Source organism: Euprymna scolopes, chromosome 6, assembly GCF_053919585.1.
Source record: "Euprymna scolopes isolate OS-2025 chromosome 6, ASM5391958v1, whole genome shotgun sequence".
Taxonomy (NCBI): Eukaryota; Metazoa; Mollusca; class Cephalopoda; order Sepiida; family Sepiolidae; genus Euprymna; species Euprymna scolopes.
Window position 1 is genome coordinate 152,371,652 of NC_136487.1, and position 22,094 is coordinate 152,393,745.

The 22,094-nt window shown below is 34.1% G+C and overlaps 1 protein-coding gene across 20 annotated transcripts in view; it reads left to right on the forward strand.

Annotated features, from left to right (window-relative positions):
* The window catches only part of LOC145278055 (AMP deaminase 2-like), a 420,622-nt gene that overhangs the window by 306,907 nt on the left and 91,621 nt on the right, over positions 1 to 22,094 (forward strand). For all 20 annotated transcript variants that reach the window (XM_080130282.1, XM_080130283.1, XM_080130287.1 and 17 more), the window contains 3 exons: positions 10,392 to 10,611; positions 13,649 to 13,778; positions 15,135 to 15,269. In XM_080130282.1, coding sequence (XP_079986408.1) covers positions 10,392 to 10,611; positions 13,649 to 13,778; positions 15,135 to 15,269 — 485 coding nt within the window. The remainder of the gene's footprint in view (positions 1 to 10,391; positions 10,612 to 13,648; positions 13,779 to 15,134; positions 15,270 to 22,094) is intronic.

A 22,094-nucleotide genomic window follows, 5' to 3' on the forward strand; every position in this document is an offset into this window, starting at 1 on the left:
TCCGGTTCCTACTGTCCATTTTTGCTGGATAATTAGTCAAGCAGACAAAAAAGCTTTCACATTATCTGAGATGAAGATGGTCATTAATCAGAAGGAACTAAATCTTGCTTATCACCGTCGTCTCATCTGTGGAGCAGAAACCGAAAGTAAAAAAAACAAGACAATCTGGAGATTGTCTGCTCTTTTGGCCTTCCAATTTTTGTTGTACATTTGGCTGGAAAATTATTTAGACATAGTCCAGCAGGCCAGAAAGCTATTCTTAACATGATGAAAGAAGGGGAAGGCTTTCACATTATCTTTTTTTTTTTTCTTTTTTTTTTTTTTCTTTTTTTTTTTTTTTTCTTTTTTTTTTTACAAAGGTATCACCACATTATCAAGGCCCAGAGGCCACTCAAGGATAAGGGTTAAAGAGTGTACAGTAGAAATTGGTCAATATAGTAATCATTAGTAATGAAAATTTGGTAAATTTAATAACTTATATGGAACGGCTCATCAAGAACTTATTTACTTTAGACTTGAACACAACCATATTGTAGTCAGCCGGAAAGCAGGAAAACGGAAGACAATTCCATAGGCGTGCAGTTCTAAGAAAGAAGCTTTGTTCATGGAATCTACGTTTAGGTTTAGGCACAGATAAAGAGTGGGGGAAATTATTGATAGTGTTTACAGCTAGACGAGTGTTTCTTGTGAAAGTTTGGCGAGGGGGGACCATAGATTGAAGCAGAGAAAGATAATTATTAATCAAAAGGGACCGTATATTACTTGTCATTTTCATTCTGGCTGTAATCCAGAAACCGGAAGTGAAACAGAGCAGACAATTGTAACTATAACCGGCAATTTTTTTTGAGGGGGAGGGTTACCTTTTATTTTATGTATAACACTATTTAAGGTTTTGTTATTAATTTAAAAAAAAAAAAATACACTAATATCTATTAATCTATCGAAATCTGAGAAAAATCAATGTGTTGCACATGGTTGCATTAAATGAGGACCTTTGCAAAAAAAACAAAACAAAAAAACATCAGGATAGAGAATATGGGTGGGACGATTAATTGGAATTGGAAAAATCAGAACTTTTTGGGGTATTGGAATCGGTATCAGAATCGAAAAACTTTGTGCCTATTTTTCGATGGCAGAAACAATTCCCTTAATTATCTTTTTTATTTGATTTTGTTTAAAACAAAATTTTCCACTGCTGATATTTATTGATTTAATCTTCCAATAAAACTAAAATCTATAGATCATCCCCCTCACAAGCGTGTTTTTACGGCTGACGAAATACATGCACATTTAAGATATGGTTTTACAGTAATTAAGAGAAAATAACCATTTTATACAGGGTGGAACGATAAAGTTGTCGCCCTAAAGAAAACAACACTACAGCTTTATTTTAAAACTTTTATTGAAATAATCAATTCCGGTAACTTGATTATGTAGCAGAGCTAACATCTTTTTAATGCAGCCACCTTCAGCCTCAATACAGATCTGGAACTGGGAGTATGCCTTTTCCACAAGCACCGGATGGGGCTTGGTGAATAATCGATGGATGGCGGCGATCAGGCTGGCTTTGGTGTTGTGGGAGGTCATGTTGGTGATGTTCTCGATGTATGACCAAACGAAGTAGTTCATCGGATTTAGGTTGGGGGAGGAGAGGGGCTAGTGAGGGTACAAAGTCGTAACACTCCTTCTGAAGCCAAGCCTGGATCTCTTTGGACTTATGGGCTGGCACCGAGTCCTGCTACCACACCCAGGGTCTGCCAGCGGCCACCTGATTGCACCAGGGGATCACCACACTCTTCAGCACATCCAGGTACACTTTGGTGTTGACTTTCAAGCCGACTTCGAAGATGTAGGGCGGCATGATGTGGCCCTCACTTGAAACCACACTAAAGACCATAACTGTGGCTAGAAACTTTGTTTTCATCACCCTAGGAACGTCCCTGTTACTTGTGGCAATCCTGCGGTGCACTTTGAGGGTGCTGGCAATGGTCTTGTTTTCATAACTTGGATCAGTAGACAGCATGAGTTGTATAGGGGCACATCTTCAATCTCGCTCGTTTAACATTGTGTCACTTTCAAACATGATAGAAGGCTCCTATCACTTTGGGATTTGTACACAACTGGCCAACTAGTAGATGGTCTGCAACAAAAAAATAAAACCGGTTTTCCTCAAATGGAAATGGAATCATGTTGTCTTTTCTAGGGGCGACAATTTTATCGTTCCACCCTAAAGTTAAATATTTAAAGATTTATAAAGAATCGGAATCGTTCCATCACTAGTAGAAAAGCTGAAATACAAGATTGTTATGCATGATGGCTTATTTTCTGATAGAATTTATCAAACACTAAATCGATGATGACTCTCTTATTGATTACTAATGAGATTCTTACTTACCGGTGCTATTTGGGAACTTCCGCACTAGATTAGTTATGCGTCGAAATCTTCACCGTTTAACCTTTGCAACCGTTTCACACTTATGTTTTTTGTACCAATGCTATGAGTCGGATCCACAAAAGTCTATCTTTGGCATTGTTGGCTCGCACAAGCATTAATTCACTGCTATGTCAAAGAAAATGTTATCTTCAGTTAGGGGATGAAGAATCCTTGAGTCCACAACTGAAATCATCATCATATCTTATGAATCTGAAGATTCTATGTTAGCGCTGGTTTCCCCGATATTTTTCTAGTCAGTCAGGGATTACAAAAGGGACCACGTAAAAGTTGCCAATATTCTAAGCGAAAGTGATTTTTGTGGAACAAACTGGATTTGAACTTGGGACACTCAGGTCGTCAGCCTGTGTCGTTAACCACTTGACCACCATCACTTCCTACAACAAAAATTAAATGGCTTGAATACAAATAAAGCATTTTTGTCTTTTCTTATGAAATATACTTTATTTCTTACGATTCCATTATTCTTACTTTCGTTTTTCGGCTTGTTGCCAACAGGAGGTGACTGGTTTGCTTGAATTGTTTTCTGCTACTAAAAAAACAAAAAAAAAAAAAAAGAAAGCAAAAACGCCTGTCAATAAAAATAAATCTCCATCATCCCCCCCCCTCTCGTTGACTAATTTACACCTCGTGATTCTCTGTTATATAAACAAAAATTAATTGAAAGCCTGGCCTTATTTGAGTTATATATTTTTTATTTTTCCGAAAAGTTGCACAATGAAACAAGACAGAGAAAAATAAAAAAATTTGGCACAAGGCCACTCAAAAATTGGGGAGAGGGTGTATGGACATCCTCAACACTGTACCTTTTTCTGGTCTCTGCTAGTCCTAGCTAGTATTATCGTTCACCATAATACCTCACACACATCGGGGTTGACCCTACTTTCACTCTTCTTTTGTAAAGTTTAACTCGAGGTTGCATTAACAATGTACTCTAGGTACACCTTATACTACATATCAAGACGTTCCTGATGTGTTATGCCTCTGAAAATCAGCTGTTTATTTTTCAATTGACTAAGTTCAAATTTGCTTACTTCCTCTAAAACTGGGATGTCCAATCCTTCTTGGCTTCTGATGAATAAGTCAAAATGATCTACCTAATACGCCCACTCGGACACACACACACACTATATATATATATATATATATATATATATAATTATTACTAGAATTACTTTTTAATACCTACAGACACTAGTGTTTCACCCTTTCAGGAATCATCAGTGCAGGGAGTCATGATTACCACCAGTTGAGTGATTTGAACCCAGCCATGAAGCTATCTGTGACTCCATTGGCCAGCATGAACTAGAACTACGGCGAGGATATTGTTGAAATTAACATTTATAAAGGGTAAATGTCATTCAGGAATTGATCAAGTGATTTTAACATCACGATCTGCGCACGTGGTCTAAGGAACAGATGTTTTTCATTTCAACATGAAGTGCTCAATGATAAGAACCCAGTTTTTAAAGGGACGGACATATATATATAACATTTTTGACTCAAAGAGGCTGGGCCAAGTTGGCTTAAGCTGAAACATGTTTTCATATATGTAACAAAAAATATGTTGTATAAAAAAATGTATTCTACATTTAAATGTGGCTCTGGTTGTTATTGAGCACTCTCATATAATTACTATTATGATGATTGTACAATGTTTATGAAAAATAGCCACATCTGAGACATATTTATTTATATATGCCATGAAAAAAAAGAAAAAAAGCCGATCTTTGTCCCGGCATTGTTCCAATAAACAAGATTAACTCAAAAAATTCTATGTCCAATATTGAACGATCCAGCACAAACACAAACCCCATAAAAAAAAAATAAAAAATAAAGAGATTCCCAGAATTTCTGTATTTTTATTATTAGTAGTATTTTTCACAAATGCCGTTGGGTTGTTAGGCAGCTGAACCTATTGTCTCTATAGATACCTATCTTGTTCATGTGACTCTGAAGTATAGCTTTCAGTTTTGCTGCAGAAAACCGCGAAACGTTCTTGAGATTACTCGTTACTTTCTGTTTGGCGACTTTTGAAAGTCTGTTATTCTACTTCCGGTTCAGTTTTACATGTTTTCTCCTTGGAAAGAATTGTCCAATCACTTGAAGGCATTTTCCACTTTTTAAAAATTTTTGTTAGTTTGAATACGAAGTAATCGAAAATAGAAAAATGATAGCCTGAAAATTAAATAAAATACTAAGGCAAGATTGCTATGTAAAAAAAAACAAATTATCAGATTGACAAAGTTTTTGCAGTTTTTAACTTTTAAATTCAGATGAACATATCTCGGCTCAAACAAAACTTTATTGATCGAAATGAGCACTATCAGAATCAAGAAACTTTTGCCAACGCAAAAACAAGTGTATTCATACCAGTAACATAAAAACCTTGCATTCTGATAGCGATTAAGTCGCTGAAAGAGATTTTGATATAGCTTAGGTTTTTAAAGCATTTCTCACACAGAAAGTTGTTGAGATGCTTGAAAAAATGGTAGTTGGTAGGTGAGAGTATGACAGATGAGGCAGAGTTTCATAACCCAATTCATTCAACTTCTGGAGGGTTAGTTTAGCAACGTGTGGTCGGGCATTGTCATGGAGGAGAATTGGGCCTTTTCTGTTGACTGATGCTGGATGTTGTTGTTGGAGTTTCTGATGCATTTCATCCATTTGTTGACAGTACTTCTTCGTCGTAATGGTTTGGACCACTTTAAAAAAAAAACAAACAAACTGTAATGGATGATATCAGTCACAGACCACCAAACAGTCAGCATGGCCTTCTTTTGGTGCAACTCTGGCTTTGGGAAGTGTCGTGGAGCTTCATTTGCATCCAACCACTGAGCTGAGCATCATCGGTTGTCGTAAAGAACCCACTTTTCCTCACAAATCACAAACAAACATTCGAGAAACAGGTGGTTCTCATTGCATGAAAGAACAGAAGATGACGCTTCATAACGTGTTTCTGTTAATTGTTCTTCAATTCGTGAGGCACCCATTTATCAAGTTTTTTTTGTCTTTCTAATCTCTCAAGTGGTTGTAAATCGTTGTATACATTACATCTAATTCAGAAGCAAGTTCTTGAACAGTTGTGCATGGATTGGTTTTGACTAAGGCTCTTAATTGATCGTTATCAACATCCGATGGTCGACCATTATGCTAATCATCTTCAAGACTCATATTCGTCACAAAATTTCTTAAACCACCATTGTGCTGTGCATTCAGTAGTGGTTCCTGGACCAAATACTTTGCGTTTGATAGTGCGAGTTGTTTCAGCAGCTTTTCGACCTAGCTTGAACTGAAATAAAAAAATTGAACGAATTTGCTTTTTTTCCATCTTGTATTCAACGTTCTGAAAAGAAGACATAATTCTTTTAAAACGATTATAATTTAAATGATTAGATAGAGCGAAAAACGCTCTTTAAAATGATATATAAAGCAAAAGTATTATAACGAAAACTTATTTGAAAATACATCATTTGAAATCAAAATTCATTAATATCATTTTAGTGTCTTTCAGGTCATTATTCAAATTTATTTTCTATTTTAATTATCATCCTTACCACAATAATTATTAAAAAGAAAGAAAAAAAAATTGCTCGTTCAGTATAATAGTGAAATGAAACCAATCATCTAAGAAACTTAATTAAAATTCTTTAATTAAATTTTTTTTTTTTTTTTTTTTTTTTTTACACAGTGATCACCACTTATCAAGGACCGGAAGCCACTCAGGGACAAGGGTTATTGCAAGTACATTAAGTTAGTGAGGAGATTTGCTGAAGTGTTTACTTAAGGGGGCGGTTCATTAGGAATTTGTTAACATTGGACTTGAAGACATCCAAATTGTAGTCCGGAGGGAAGCAGGCAGACGGAACAGAGTTCCACAGGCGTGCAGTTCTAAGAAAGAAGCTTTGTTCATGGAATCCGCGTTTTGATTTAGGCACAGATATAGAGTGGGGGAAATTTTTCACAGTGGATTCAGCGAGACGAGTGTTTCTCGTGAAAGATTGGCGAGGGGGGACCAGAGATTGGAGTTCAGACGAGCATCTGCCATGGAAATAACGATAAAACAAGGACAGGCTCGCAACGTCTCTTCTGTGGGAGAGAGGTTGCAGGGTAGAGAAAAGGGCATCCCCCACTAAGCCACGAAGTCTATTTTATACTCTGTCAAGGCAGGATAGGCTGTTTTTAGCAGCTCCTGCCCAGATATGGCAACAGTATTCCATCCTTGGACGTACTTGGCTTTTATATAGATAGAGAATTGCATCAGTAGTGAGATATCTTCTGGAGCGGTAGAAGGATCCCACCATCTTTCCAGCGACCTTGGCAACAGACTTGATGTATGTGTTCCATTTCAGATCAGGAGTAAAGGTCAAACCCAGAAGCTTGTCAAAACACGGAGCCTCACCCAGACGAGAGCCATCCATCACAATTGATGCCAGATGGGGATCAGAGCGTTGATGATGTAAGGATAGGAGTTTGGTTTTGGATGCATTAAAGGTAACCAGCCACATCTTCCCCCAAATGAAAAATTCCATGGAAAGGTTCATGAGAATCTTCAAATTTGCTAGAATACTTTTTAAATTTAGTAATCAAGTAAAAAAAAAAAAAATGGAATTTTTACTTGAGTAAATAATTCGAAAACAGAAATGATTTTTAAAAATTTAACTAGCGGGGGAAGGGAGTTCGGCTTTGCCCGGTTGTAAAATATGCTTAAATATGATATTTTAATTTGTCCAGCTTTCGTATATATTATTATAGAGATGTGATTTCAAAAGTAAAAAAAAAAAAATGTATTTGTGTCCCATCAGCTAGAATCAAAACCGAAAGCAAAATTGTAGCATTCAAAGCTGGTGACGTTACCACTGTACCAATGTGACATGCATGTGACCTGATTAAAATGAATGTACAAAATGTATAACGATTTTTTTCAATTTTTACCTCTTTTGGACTCCTTAAAAACTATTTTAATCGGCTAAAGACCCATAAAAGTACGGCACATAAAAAATCTAACCATTTGAGGCTCCTAGTGCCGCTCTGCGACTTTTAGTTTCGAAAGAGATAGAGTTTGAAAATATGGAGACAGACAGACAGACATAATGAGTTTTATAAATTAGATTATTTTTACGGTGCACTAATTTATATCAGTTTGAAATAGGTTAAACTTTAAAAACAAAAATTATTTATTTAATCATTTATTAATTAATTATTGTTAATCATTGGTTTGGTGTCTTAAATTTTAATTATAATCAACTATCAGGATCTGTTAACCAGCGTTGCCCGATGGAAACATGACAGATCCAGAACAGAATCGTTAAAGGACCCCCCCCCTCCGAAAACAAATTAAACTACAGTTCTTGTAGGTGTCCACTGGCAGCGCTGGCCCGAATGAAATAATCTGGCTTCCACTGCCGGGCATTTTTTCCTAGTGACAGTTAGTGGAAGCCAATGTCTGTGATTGTCAGTACTGTTGGTTACTGGCGATTAATGTGGGTTTGGGGTGATAACCTGTAGGTACTGGTTGCAACCTACCTGCATAATACTTTTGTGTTCTGACTTATTTGCAAGTGTTTAATCAGTTCTAAAAAGAAAGTGTCGACATGATAAGTCACAGCTTTGCAACCTTGGTAATCGGTCAAGAATATAAAATTAAATTTAATCGTTAACAGGAAAAAAATATGGCATCAGTAAAGTCTTGATAATCGCTCCATAATCGAAAATTAAATATTGGTACATGTAAAAGAAAAATTTGTTTTTATGGCCGTTTTTGGGTGGGGGTAGTGGCATGTCGGTATTTTATGCATATTTACATTCTCGAATCAATGCTGTGTTTACATTTTGAGAGTGTTCCATCCACACAAAGGAAGAGCAATGTGTTTGATTACATTTTATGTTAGTTCCACAAAGAAAGAATAAGCAATGCATGTTAAAATGCCAATAATTCCTATATAGCAAAATTGTTAAGGTTCCAGTATTTAATGTTTAAATTTTTAGCTATTATCAAGACTTCAAAGACGTTATGTATAATTTGTTATTACTTATACATGTATGTTAACATGCTTAATTGTTAAAAATAAGTTGCCAGTATTTATGAAACATTAGGATAATGTTAAGGTTACCAAGTGTGAAATTTCTGTTTTTGGGCGATAAATGTGTTTGTATTTGTTTTTTAGCACTATTGCATCCTATAAAGTGTTTTTATATTTTTTAAGGCATCTATTATTAATCTGTTAGGTGAAAGTATTCAGTAGTTGCAAAACAGCATCACCTCCTCATGTTTGTAATGGGTTTCTAAATAATCACATGATTAATTCATTGCACTTCAGTAAATCCATAAGTTCAAAAAGAATATAATGAATGTCCAAAGAGGAAAAGTATGAATATATAATTAAAAAAAAAGTGAACATTATTCATCAAAGTGCGGCATATATGTTTTGTGCCAACATTGAGCAAAGAGACGCGAGCGAGCAAACGGGCAAAAATCGGAAGAAGAAAAAAAAAAGAAGTAAAGAAGTTTTGATGAACACAAAGAAAGAAAGACAAATATAGAAGAACGGCTATCGGAATAAACACCCCCCAACCTCGGAAGCCGTTCTTAACATGGGGAGTTGGGGGTGTTTATACCATGCTGGTTTATTCCATAAAAAAAAATACATTTTCAAAGGCTGTTTAAACGTAATAGGCAAAAAAAAAAAAAAAAAAAAAAAAAAAAAAAAAAGGCAGAGTAGCATTTGTTGTTAGTGGGTAAATGATGGCGTGGTATAGCGTAAAAAATATCAAAGTAACTTTTCAAACACAAACAAAACAAAAATATGTCTTCGTTGAAGCAAAGAAACAAAGTATTTAAAAAAACAAACAGAAGAAAATAGTTGCCAATAAAAATAAATAAATAAAACCAGTAAACTTTATAAATTCAATCGACAGCATAGTGTATTGTTTGGAAGTGTTCATTTAGAATGAGGTAATTCTGGAATAAGAGAATTAGCGAGCAACCAACCAGCAGAAGCGGGTTTTATCCGGGGGGGGGGGGAGAATTTATTTATTTTTTATTATAATACGGGAAAGTTGATGCTATATCTGTGTTTGTATGAGTCAGTTAAGGATGGTGTAAGCCTAGAATATGTGGAAAGTGTAAACTTCCTTCTGGTGTTGACTGGTGGTGGTGGGAGGACTAAATATTTAGAGGGAAAAATAGGAACTCCTTCCTCTAAATATGTTGCTCTTCGGATGCAATGTACCATTTATAACGACTTAATGTGTCTAAAATGGTGTTCAAAAGTTATATAAGATAGTGACTAATAGCCTAGACATATCGAATTTGTATGTGGCATCTGTTGTTGCAAACCTACGATACTTTGATCCAGAGAGGACTTTCTGCAGTCATTTTATTATAGAAAAAAAAAGGGAGATAATTCGCTAATGGAAAAATAAGATGTAAACTGTGGATTTGAGATTATTTTTCCAGTGCGTATTTCAATTTGATACTGTGCTGCTAGCAGAGCGTCTAAAAATATTCAATCAAAACTTTTAAAGGTATGAAAAAAAACTTAAAAATAAAAAAAAACATTGTTTATATCCGTTTTGGTCAAAAAAAAAAAAAAAAAAAAGTCCACTGATGCCGTCCCACTGTTACGAATTCGGAATAGGGGCATATGAGTGAAAAAAAAAAAAAAAATGAGAGTAGAAACAAAGAGACAACCATGGCATAAAAAACAAAACTTTTACCAAAACTGTTGAATTTGGCATTAAATAAATTAAAAAGAGTCGATATGCTGCAAAACAATCAACTTTTACCAATCGATTGATTTAATTGGAGATTTCTTTCTAAAACAAATCCTGACAGTAGTTTTGTTCTAAACTGATATTTTATTTGTCGTTTTTATACATGTTTGTTCGTTTGATTGTGAGTGTAACCAGTGTTTTACTTTTTGCTTCTCCTTTATAGATCATCCTATCCATCCCCCAAGAACTGATGGGGACCCCTTTGACTGCCCTCTACCCGGCAGTGTTAATTGTGAATGCAAGATGGTTCATGGTGTTATGAGGGTTTACAGGGACAAAACCACCATGGAACAAAATAAACCATTCGATTGGCAATACCCTGATCTTGCCACGTTTCTCAACGACCAAAACATCATGTACACACTCATCAGTGACGGACCTCTGTGAGTTTACCCTTTTAAAAATTATTATTAAACTAGTGGGGGGGGGGAGTATCCGGCGTTACTCAGGAATGTACATGTTCCTGATGTGTTTAGAAGCGGAAATAAAACACGTAGAACATAAAATTGAAATAGGGGTTTCTTTGAAAGTAAAAAAAAAATAGATTTAGTTATTCAGTCAAGAAAAAATGGTAAAGACTGCATGATTAATTAATGTCGAAGTTTTGAGGACAAAAAAAAAAAAATTAAGAAAAACTTGTATAATGCATCTACTCGTGACAAAACGAAAATATCATATTCCAAAAATCACATAAATTGATCAAGTAGTTTTTTTTTTTTTTTACAATAAAATCAAATTTTATGAGAAACTGAAGAGCGGCTGTAATGTCTGTCATTTTGAAGGCAATAAAAAAAGGGAGATAACCACAAAAACAAAGGGAGATAACTCCTTAATAATTCCAACTTGTTGCGGAATTTATATTGTAATGCCTACGAATTTCCATTAATTGCTTAAAAATAATTTTTTTTAATAAAAATAGACTACTTGATCAAGTAAGTTTTGGTCTATATTTTTGTTTCATCATGGGTACATACATTATGTGAGTCTTTCTTTATTTTTCTGATTTGAAATATAGAGGGAAATTCTGGATAAGAACCTAATAAAACAAATGACCTAGTAATTAAATGTGTACTGCTTTGAAGAAGAGCTGGTGAAAGAGAAAAAAATCAGATATCCTGTGAGTCTTTTCACCAGAATTTGCTACTCTCTGTAATTTCAATTTCCTTTTCTGAACCCTGCTGCACGTGTGAGCATGTTTCATTTTAGATAAAATTCAGTTTTCAATAATTATCAAAATACAATAACCTACTAGCGGAAATGAAAATGGATGTGCAGTCCCTAATTCACTGTTAAACAAATGCTACTAACATCACAGCTAACAAAATGTTTGACAAAATGCACTCTTACTTGTATTACAGACCGAATGTATAATTGAGGTACATATATGTAATATGAAAAAAGAAACAGTGTCAAAAAAAAAAAAAATGGTGAATGCAGGAACAAAATGTAAAGTTGTAAATAGGGTTTCGGGTTTGTATTACTGTACACATAGATTCGAAAAAGTTGTCAAAAAACAAATATATAACAAATAAATGTTATCAAAGGAAAGATAAGTTACTTTTCTACTCAACTGGATATATTTTTTGTTTTTTTATTCAATGTAACATATTTATTCAGCTCGAAAAACATACAGTGTTTACCGATGTATTCGAAAATTCAAGATGGCGTCTCACACCCTCTTTAACACCGTAAGTATGGAAAAAGGTGTTATAAATAAAAAACTATACAAAATACTATTAAAAACCCGCCGAATATATGTCAACCTATGTCACGGTAACATATATTGAGCGAATTTTTAACAGTATTTTATCCATTTTTTTTTATTTATAACATCTTTTCCCACACTTACCGTGTTAAAGAGAGAATAATAATGACCAATCTAAATTGATCGACGGACAAAGTTTTTTTTTTTTTGTGTGTGTGTGTGTGTGTGTGTAAAAAGTTTTGCCAACAAAAACGTCATTTAAATCATTTAAGCAAAACGCACGTAAGTAGGTAAGTACTACAATATTAATATATAGAGCATTGCCTTGACTGTTCAAGATCGGGCCTTTCTAGACATGAATTTCCAAAATCTCAAGTTGTCAGGTGCCAGCGTTTATATTTCTTGTTTATAAACTACACAGTTGCTAAATTTTCTTAAACGTTTTATGACATCCTGAAAGTTTGCATATACATGTTATGTTCTTGTATGTTCAAACAGATACCTGTAACTCACTTCTCTCTAGTACATTGTTTTAAATATTACAGATGATTTGCAGGGGTGGGGGCACTCAAAAGCTTTCTATCAAAGACTATATATATATATAGAGAGAGAGAGAGAGAAAGAGAAAAAGGTGGGTTGATAAATATATATTTCAACATCCAAGTATGATAATAATTTCCCAGTTAATCTTAATAATTGTATTGTTGTATTCCCCTAGGGAACTTGCGACCCTCTCACAATTGTTGTGGGATCTGAAGGTGCTCTAACCATGGCCCTGCAAGTTCTTAACTCAACTTCTATTGTTTTATAGGCAAGCAAGACGACTTAGAGTGTGAAAAACTCAGCAAATTATTTTAATAATATAATAAGAATTGTATAACTTGTTACATTTTTCTTTTGTATAATTAAAAAATGTGCAAACACAAAATTTCCAAACTAAAACGATTTCACTATATTCCGGGCAATTCTGTATAGGTACACCTAATCAACAGTACACCTAGTATTACTGGGTAGGTAACCTAGTCTTTGCAAACAAACCAAATCAACTAAAATTGATTAATTTTTTTTTTTTTAAAGAATAACGTTTTTAAAGAACAGTGTTTTCTCTCTCAAAATATCTGACTTGATTTGGCATTAAATTACCTGAAAAAAAAGTTGATATGCCATAAAACAAAAACAAACAAAAACTAAATTTGATCTTTAATTTCTCCCCAGATTCATTTATCAACTCATTACAGGTCAATATAAAATATTAATGTTAAATATTTTCAACCAATTATAATTTCTATCTATAATGATGGCATAATCACATTGACTCATCGGTTCATACTAGATCACTGAAGTTAAGCAACAATGACCTTGGCCAGTACTAGATAGGTAACCATTTGAGAATACTAGGCGCTTTATAAAGTGGCAGGACAGAACAATGTAGATTAGTTTGAGTTGTCCATAAAAACAAACAAATATAAAAAACCTAAATCATTCTATAATAAAATGTCAACGGTGCATGTTTATTTGTTTAGGTCATAAGAAATGATGATTTGCATATGCCTATTATGAAAAAATAAATTACTGATGTAATCTTATAGCATGAACATTTTACCAATATTTTTAGAGTTTTAGAGCGAGTTTGAACATTGGTGAAGCATTTTTTTTTCCAAAAACGTTTGAATGAAGGTCTACAACTAGTTAATGATATTTTTCTTTTCTTTTAGGAAATCGTTTTGTTACCAACGCCTTTGCTATTTGTCCTACAAATATCAACTGCATGTTTTGCTGAATGAATTGAAAGAGTCTGCTGCTCAAAAGGAAGTGCCCCACAGAGACTTCTATAACATTAGAAAGGTAAGCAACTCTTCCATAACAATTAGCCACATGGCCACAAGGACAGACAGAAAAATTTCCGACATCTCAGACTACTGGTCACCAAGTACTACCGACCTTTAAGCAGCTTTTTCTTCACCCTTTGTCAGAAAAATCACTCATTAAATGAGGACTGAATGACAAAACAGGAGAAGCGAGAGTTACTGGAGCTGCCGATAACACATCCACTGTATTATCTACTCTCCATTTAAAAAAAAAAAAAAAAAAAAGGGGGGGTATGGGTACAAGTGACTTATTTGTATCTAAGTAGTACCTATTTACTATGCCTCCCCACGGGACAGAGTTAGACACCAGGGTCGTTTTTTAACGTGGAGAAAAGGTACAAAAAAAATAAAAAATTGTCTCAGTCGTGAAGGATTTCTCCTCCAGTAACAGAGAACAAGAAATTGAAGTGCAGCATCTGAAGAACAGATACTACACTTTGATCTAAGTAGTAAGTCCGGTGCTAAGTTAACAATTCAGGACACTTGATGATGATGGTAGGCAACTCTTCCATAAGATTAGAAAGGTAAGCAACTCTTTCATAACATAGGTAGGTAACTCTGCTAAGCATGTAAATCTCTTTTGTGACACTAAAATTTCTAATCATATAATAATTTGTATATCAGACTATACAAGAAAAGACTTGTATAGAACTCAATGAATAAAGGATGTATCACACAATGAGGAACCCCTCCTTGGATTTTAGCCATCTATCTCTGTCCCGAGCTATCTGCTACCGTGTGGAGCCCATGTGTTGTATCAGGTCGTCCCTCAACCTCGTTCTTGGTCTTCTCTTTGGCCCCTTATATTCATGAGGTGTCCATTCCTTTGTCCTGATGGAATATAGAACTGCTGTTGTTTAATAGTAAGAGATTTGCATGCAGAAAGGTAGACAACTCTCCCATAGCATTCAAAAGGTAGACAACTCTCCCATAACATTCAAAAGGTAGACAACACTTCCATAACATTCAAAAGGTAGACAACTCTCCCGTAACATTCAAAAGGTAGACAACTCTTCCATAACATTCAAAAGGTAGACAACTCTCCCATAACATTCAAAAGGTAGACAACTCTTCTTAGCACGCACATTTTTTTTTATTTGTGACACACTAAAATTTCTAATTATTTGTGCATGGGACTATACAAGAAAAGATCTGTATAGAACTACTGGTGCTGTTGTTTAATAGACACCCATGCATGGCCTAAGCAGGTTTAACTACAAATGAAGCAGGTGAATAAAATGCATGTGATGTATCTAATCAGACAAAGTGATGCGATATACAATGCCATCATTATTTTGTTTCACGTGTCAAATTTGTGTATTTTTACTTTCAGGTAGACACACATATTCATGCATCTTCATGCATGAATCAGAAGCATTTGCTGCGATTTATTAAGAAACAAATGAAGGTCAACTCAGATGAAATTGTCTACCGCAACAAGAATGGAAAAATGATGAAACTGAAAGAGGTAAGTCAACAGAACTGCAGTATATCTGCAGAGGATTTTTCTTAAATATCCGACATATTGTATAGGAATAGAATAGAGAAAAGGGGAGGGGACAAAGATAAGCCACATGGAATAAGCAATAATTTAACGGAGATTCTTTAGATTTCGTTGTAGTTATAAAACTTTGTCAAGAATAGCATTTATTAAACAGTGTCAGATAAGATATACAAAAAGTTGGAAATGGTAGCAAAAGCCGGCACTACTGCATTACACGGACGGCGCCATTTTTTTTGTCTGTTTCAGTAAACTGTCACCAGGTAGCACTTCTCGATCAAAGAACAGCCTGATTCAAAAGTGATAATAAGTCGACCAAGTTCATTCATTTCATTCAAATTGCTAATTAATTTAAAAATTAAAACTATTATTGTAGCCTATTATTATATAGACTAGCAAGATCCTCATGGAAATTCCATGGTGTCTTCTATATTAATCTGCAGAATTTACTGATAATAAAAATATTTCTTTTGAGTTAATGTCAGTTAGGGCCAATAGATCTGAGAAAAAAAAAATTATTTTCGTCTTCTGTAAATGTTTATGAAAATCGACCCAGACAAGGCATGAATCCGTTTGATGTAAGGAGCTAAAAAAATACCATCTTAAGGTAAAAAAAAAAACTAGCCCACAATAAGTACTAAATAGATAAATCCCAACTTGGAAAACAGCAATTCTTCCCTCTTTATCAGAAACATTGCTCATGGCATGTGAGGACTAAAGCACAAAATAAAGTAATCAAGAGTTACGAGGTTGACAAAAATTAAACTGAAAGTTCACTTTCTACTCGCCTCAACTTATGCAGTCTATTTGATCAAATTAAAATATACTTCTCCAAATACTCTGAGTGATATGATAATATATGATTATGGTGGTCTATCTTCAAAACCCTAAGAATCTTCTATCTGTACAAGAGGCAAGTATATCCTACGATGGAGCACTGTTGTCACATTGGGCAGCTGCTGCTCAGAAAACGCTTTCCATGAGAGGGTTCAAAATTGGCTTTGAAATCTAGTGGGTGATTTCCCATTCTCTTTCTTACAAAAGAACTGTTAGGAGTCTATCTCTTTTCTATCATTATTTTCATGGCAAGTCCTTGGCTGGGCTTCAATCTATGATCCCTCCTGCAAAAACATTCACAACAAACACTCGTCTACCTATGAAAACTGTCAACCATTTTGCCGAGTATTTGTGCCTAAAACTAAGTGCAAATTCCATCAACAAAGTTTCTTTCCTAGAATTATCTGCCTGTGGAACTCTATTCCATTGCTTTCCAGCTGACAACAACATGGTTCTTTTCAAGCCTAATGTAAACAAGTACTTAAACTGTCTTCTTAAATAATCAAATTCTTCACAATTTCCACCACAACTCCTCATTACGGTGTTGTGTCCTCGACCTCCTAATACTTATTAACCCTTATCCTTGTGTGACCTTTCAGCCTTGATAAGATGTGACTCCCTTGTAAAAAAAAAAAATAAATAAATAAATTGAAATAAAATAAAACTATTTGGTTTTATCATCCATCTAGTATTATTATGTTTCAGTTGTAGATAAGAAATCCTCATAGTATAAAATTATAATCATACTAGCAGGTGTACTTGGCATTGCCCCGTATTAAGCGTAATATTAAACTCCTTTTAAAAAATGAAGTAAAACAGAAAGAAACAGAGACATGTACGTGCGAATATTATATTTTTTCTAAACGATTCACTATTTGTAAGTAAAAAAAATAAATAAAAAAATACTCAAGCTGAGTTTGAAACCAAGGACAGTGAGTCAAGTACGATAACGATTAGACCATCTTTACAGTCTTTAAAAAGTGTTTTCAAACCTACTTATTCTTAACATAAGGAAGCTGTCATGTGAACGATTCGTGCATGCACAATTGTGTAACAGTTGACAAACAGATAAAAATCCAATGACTACCAAGTATCACTTTTTCGATTTTGACCCCTAAATAGCCCTTTTTCCGGATGAAAATTGATTAAAAAGTTTACCACATGTCTGAATACCCTTTATACCAAATTTCAAGTCTGTAGATAAAAATTCGTTGAGTATATAGGTTGAGAGTTGTCCTCACATACACACATTCTCACTTTTATCGATATATAGATTAAAATCATTCAAATAGTACAAAACCTCTTGAATATATCTCCAACGTTGTAATGGTTAAAAAAAAAAAACATGCAATTTTTTGTTATAAATTTGCCCTCAATGCTAGAAAATCTAATTTAATTCGAGTTTTGTTGCAGGAATATAAAAAATTCATGTAAAAAGTTTTCTAGCAAGTAACTTTGCTTATTTTTTTTTGGGGGGGGGCGGAGGAGGTAAAGTTGGGAACCCCTGCACAATTCTCCGTTCGCAAATGGAGTGTGCGAAATAAAGATCATCATTTGTACTGATCAACTTGCTATATGCAAAATTACAAGGTGGAACGATAAAATTATCTCCCTAAAGAAAACAACACTACAGCTTTATTTTAAAAATTTAATTGAAAAAATCAATTCAAGTAACTTGATTATGTAGTAGAACTGACATCTGTTCAATGCAGCCACATTCAGCCTCAATTACTGCCTCGATGCGGGTCCGGAACTTTTTCCACAAGCACTAGCAGGAGCTCGGCGAATACTTGCTGAATGGTGACTGGCTTTGGTGTTGTAGGAGGTCATGTTGCTGATGTTCTCGCTATATGACCAAGTGAAGCAGTCCAGCAGGTTCAGATCGAAGAGGATGGGGAGGCCAGTGAGAGAAGTGTACAAAGTCATAGCATCCCTTCCGAAGCCAAGCCTGGGTCTCTTTGGACTTGTGGGCCGGTGACTAGTTCTGCTACCACACCCACACTATTCAGCACATTCAGGTATACTTTGGTGTTGACTTTCCAGCTGACAGAAGATGTGAGGTGGCATGATGTAGCCCTTACTTGAAACCACACCAAAGACCGTAATCATGGGTCATCTGATGTGTTGAGCTGTGCCCTCAAGTGTTGAACCGTCCGAATTTGTATTTTGAGGGTGCTGGCAATGGTCCTGCTGTCATAACTTGGATCGGTAAAGAGCACGAGTTGTACAGCAGCTCATCTCTGATCTCGCTCGTTGAACATTGTGTCACTTTCAGACATGATAGAAGGCTCCTATCGTTCTTAGGATTTGTACACAACTGGCCAACTAGTAAATGGTCTGCAACAAGAAAAGAAAACCGGTTTTTATCAAACGGAAATGGAATCATGTCTTTTCTAGTGTGACAGTTTTATCGTCCCATCTTGTAGAAATAACCCAAATCCATTTAGAAATATAGAAATGCTTATGGTGTATACACACACATGCACAGTTTAAGACTTATGCATACAGAAAACGTCATCTACACACACTGTTTCACTGCTATCACCACTCCTTTGTATGTCTAGATATTTGTGCTTCTGACTGAGCTTGGAATGTTCAAGTTTGTAGCCAATACCTCATCAGCATACACAAAGAAGAAAATCATTACATACAGTGCTTAGAATTCTAAAATGCTCACCCGTCTTAGTATATGGTTAAAATGGTTGGATCATTCTACCGCTCCAGTAGAGATCTCACTGCCAATGTATAAGAGAGAATGGAGTACTGTTGCCACATCTGGGCAGGAGTTGCTAGAAGCATCTTATCTTGCCCTGACAAAGTTCAAAATAGACTTCGTAGCCTAATAGGGGATGCTCTTTTCTCTTCCCTGCAACCTCTTTCCCACAGAAGAAACATTGCGAGCCTGTCTCTGCTTGATCCTTATTTTCATAGAGAGTATTTGTCTTAGCTCCAATCTGTGGTCCCCACTCGCCAAACTTTCATGAAAACACTTGTCTAGTTGAAACCACTATCAATAATTTTCCCCACTCTTTATCTGTGCCTAAATCTATGTGTAGAGTTGTCATTTTTTTCTCGATGATAGTCACAAAGTGTGTGTTCAATTTAGTAGAATGTTATAATTGAAAACGGATCCCCGACGATGAAAGTAATAAAAAATTTTTTTTTTTTTTTTTTTTTCAGATTTTTTTTAAATTCTGAAAGTTTACTCTGTAATCGATGGAGTTAACCAAAAAAAAAAAAAAAAGAAAAAAAAAGTTTTAAAAAGTGAAAATTGTGGAATTTAGGGGTGGGTGGGGAGGGGCAATCACATAAACGTCTGTCTAAAAAATGATTGACATTTTCTTTAATTCAGTATCTTAAGATTTTAATTTACTAATTATTGTTTAAATAGTGTCAGAAAATCGATAATTATTTTTCCAGATATTTTTTAAAGTTGATTTATTTGGACTTTGAATTAGAACAAAAGTTTGTGTTTCCTTCCCAACATTTTTCACTGTAATATTTTTTAAACACGTAAATATGCATTTTTTTCTTTTAAAGATTAACTTTGGTCCGTTACCTTCCAAACACAATCAAATTTTAGACGTATACTAACATAATAATTCTGATAAGCTTCTGTTAATTTTTTTTTTTTTTTTGCCGTTTTCTCCCATATCTAATTTTCTTTGTAAACTTAAAACTATTTGATTAATTTATGTGATATTTAGAACATGATATTTTCTCGTTTCATCACTGGTGCGTATATCATACAGAATATCATATGTTCTACATATTTTTTTTTCATTTTAAATTAATAGTAAATTTTACTTAAAATTAAAACTTGTTTCAAATTTGCTTAAATTATTTGTATAAAGTATAGAAAAAAAAATTTAATTTAAAATAACATTTGTTTAAAAGTAGTTTTAACTTTATTTTTCATATTTTCTTTTTCATTGATTTATTCTGCATAAGTAAAAATAAAAGTTGTGTTATGAAATGCACTCGAGGCAGCAAAGATTTCATCGAATTGATTTGTGCCATTCACTCTCTTCACATAAATTCATAAGGATACAAACTAAACAGATTCACTGAAGTCCTGTCGATTTGTTCCGTTTTGACTCAATCTTGGTTTTTGATTGCAAACTTAAGGCTGCTATTTGGTCTACAAAAATGGCAGGTGACAGACATGTTGAATTTTGCTTATTCAATGTTTACACATTTTAATCCTGCAGTTCTTAAGTTTAGCTGGGCAAAATAAGTTAACTTTTTACACCAAATTACTCCCAAGATAAGAAACATTTTTAATGGCTTATTTTTCTCATATCACCCGTAAACCGTATTCAGCGACATTACCGAATTTTCTTTATTTTTGTTTTTTAATGTAGGGAAAATTCTGAACAAAATCTTTTTAATTTTGTATTATAATGGAATAAAATAATTAATGATATTTGTTTAACAACACTCCTTAATTCTGATTCGTTCGCTCGTAATCTAAGGGGGATAACTCTAAAAGTAAACAATTTAAAAAATGTTAAATAGTTTTTTCCCATTGATTTTAATACACATTGGTATAAAAAAAGTAGTCAAAAATTAAAAAATATATATAACAAATAAATGTCATCAAGGGCAAGATAAGTTACTCTTCTACCTATCTGGAAACGTTTATAGTGACATTACTCACTTTAAAACATTTAATCGATTCGGAAAACAAATAATGTCTAGCGTAGAACAGGAAAAATGGCTGCGAATTGCTGCCTAAATATTTGAAGTTGCGATAATGAGTTTAAAAAAATACTGTTAGAAACCCACCCAATAATAGATGTTACCGTGATATATCTTGCCTTTGATAACATTAATGGCATTCCGGCATGTTTCTCGAGACATTTCATTTGTTACATTACTTCCCCTGTTTTCTAGACGGTGATAGATGATTTGGCGTCCCCAACGAAATATCTATGTATTATAATAATAAAAATAATAATTATTTAACATTTTATATGAAAATAAATGAAGCAATGTGAACAATCCTTACTTTTATTGAATAAATGTGAAATATTTATTTCTTGTAACTATTAACTTTTTTTTATGTGAAATAGTGAAACACTCTTAAAAATAAACATTTTTTTTACAGAAAAGTATCATTCTTACGTCAAGTTACTACTACTACTACTACTACTATTCTTTGATGATTCAGTGTGAAAACTCCTAATGAGTTAATACTAATAATTCGTTTAAGAATATGACAAATTTCTCCAGTTAAAAAGATCTGTTGGAAGATGTTTCGTCGGGGACACCAAATCATCTATCACCGTCCAGAAAACAGGAGAAGTAATGCACCAATGAAATGTCTCGAGAAATATACTGGAATGCTACATTTATTTCTTATATACTTGCTTTGTTTATGACAACTTTTTCGTACCAATGTAATGTGTATTGTAAAACAAACCTCCAAATAGATTTAAAATATAGCCGTTTAAAATAAAACCTACTGATACATATATATTAAATACCTTGTTTATCTGGATATATGATCGAAAATTATAAATCGAATTTATAAAATTTAAATCTAACATATAATTTTGTCTAAATTTTATTTGCATGTGAACGTATTTGGTGTTGTTAAATATCACTAGGGTTTATAAACATAACTCTCTTCAGTTATTAATTGAAGTCTTTGGAGTTAAGTCCCCTGGATTACTTCAACCACCATGATTAAATTGATAAGTGAAAGAAAATACTTGTTGGCCTTGCCAGCTCGCTACCGTATCGCAAAATTCGCTACTTGAAATACTAACTTAAAATAATAAAAATTTAGTTCATAACTTTGTTGTAAGCACGAATCGTTACTTCCATGGCAAGTGCTGGTCTGAACTCAATCCCTGGTCCCCCCTTGCCAATCTTTCATGATAAACACCCATCTAGCTGAACCCACTGTCAAAAGTTTTCCGCACTCTTTAACTGTGCCAAAACCAAAAC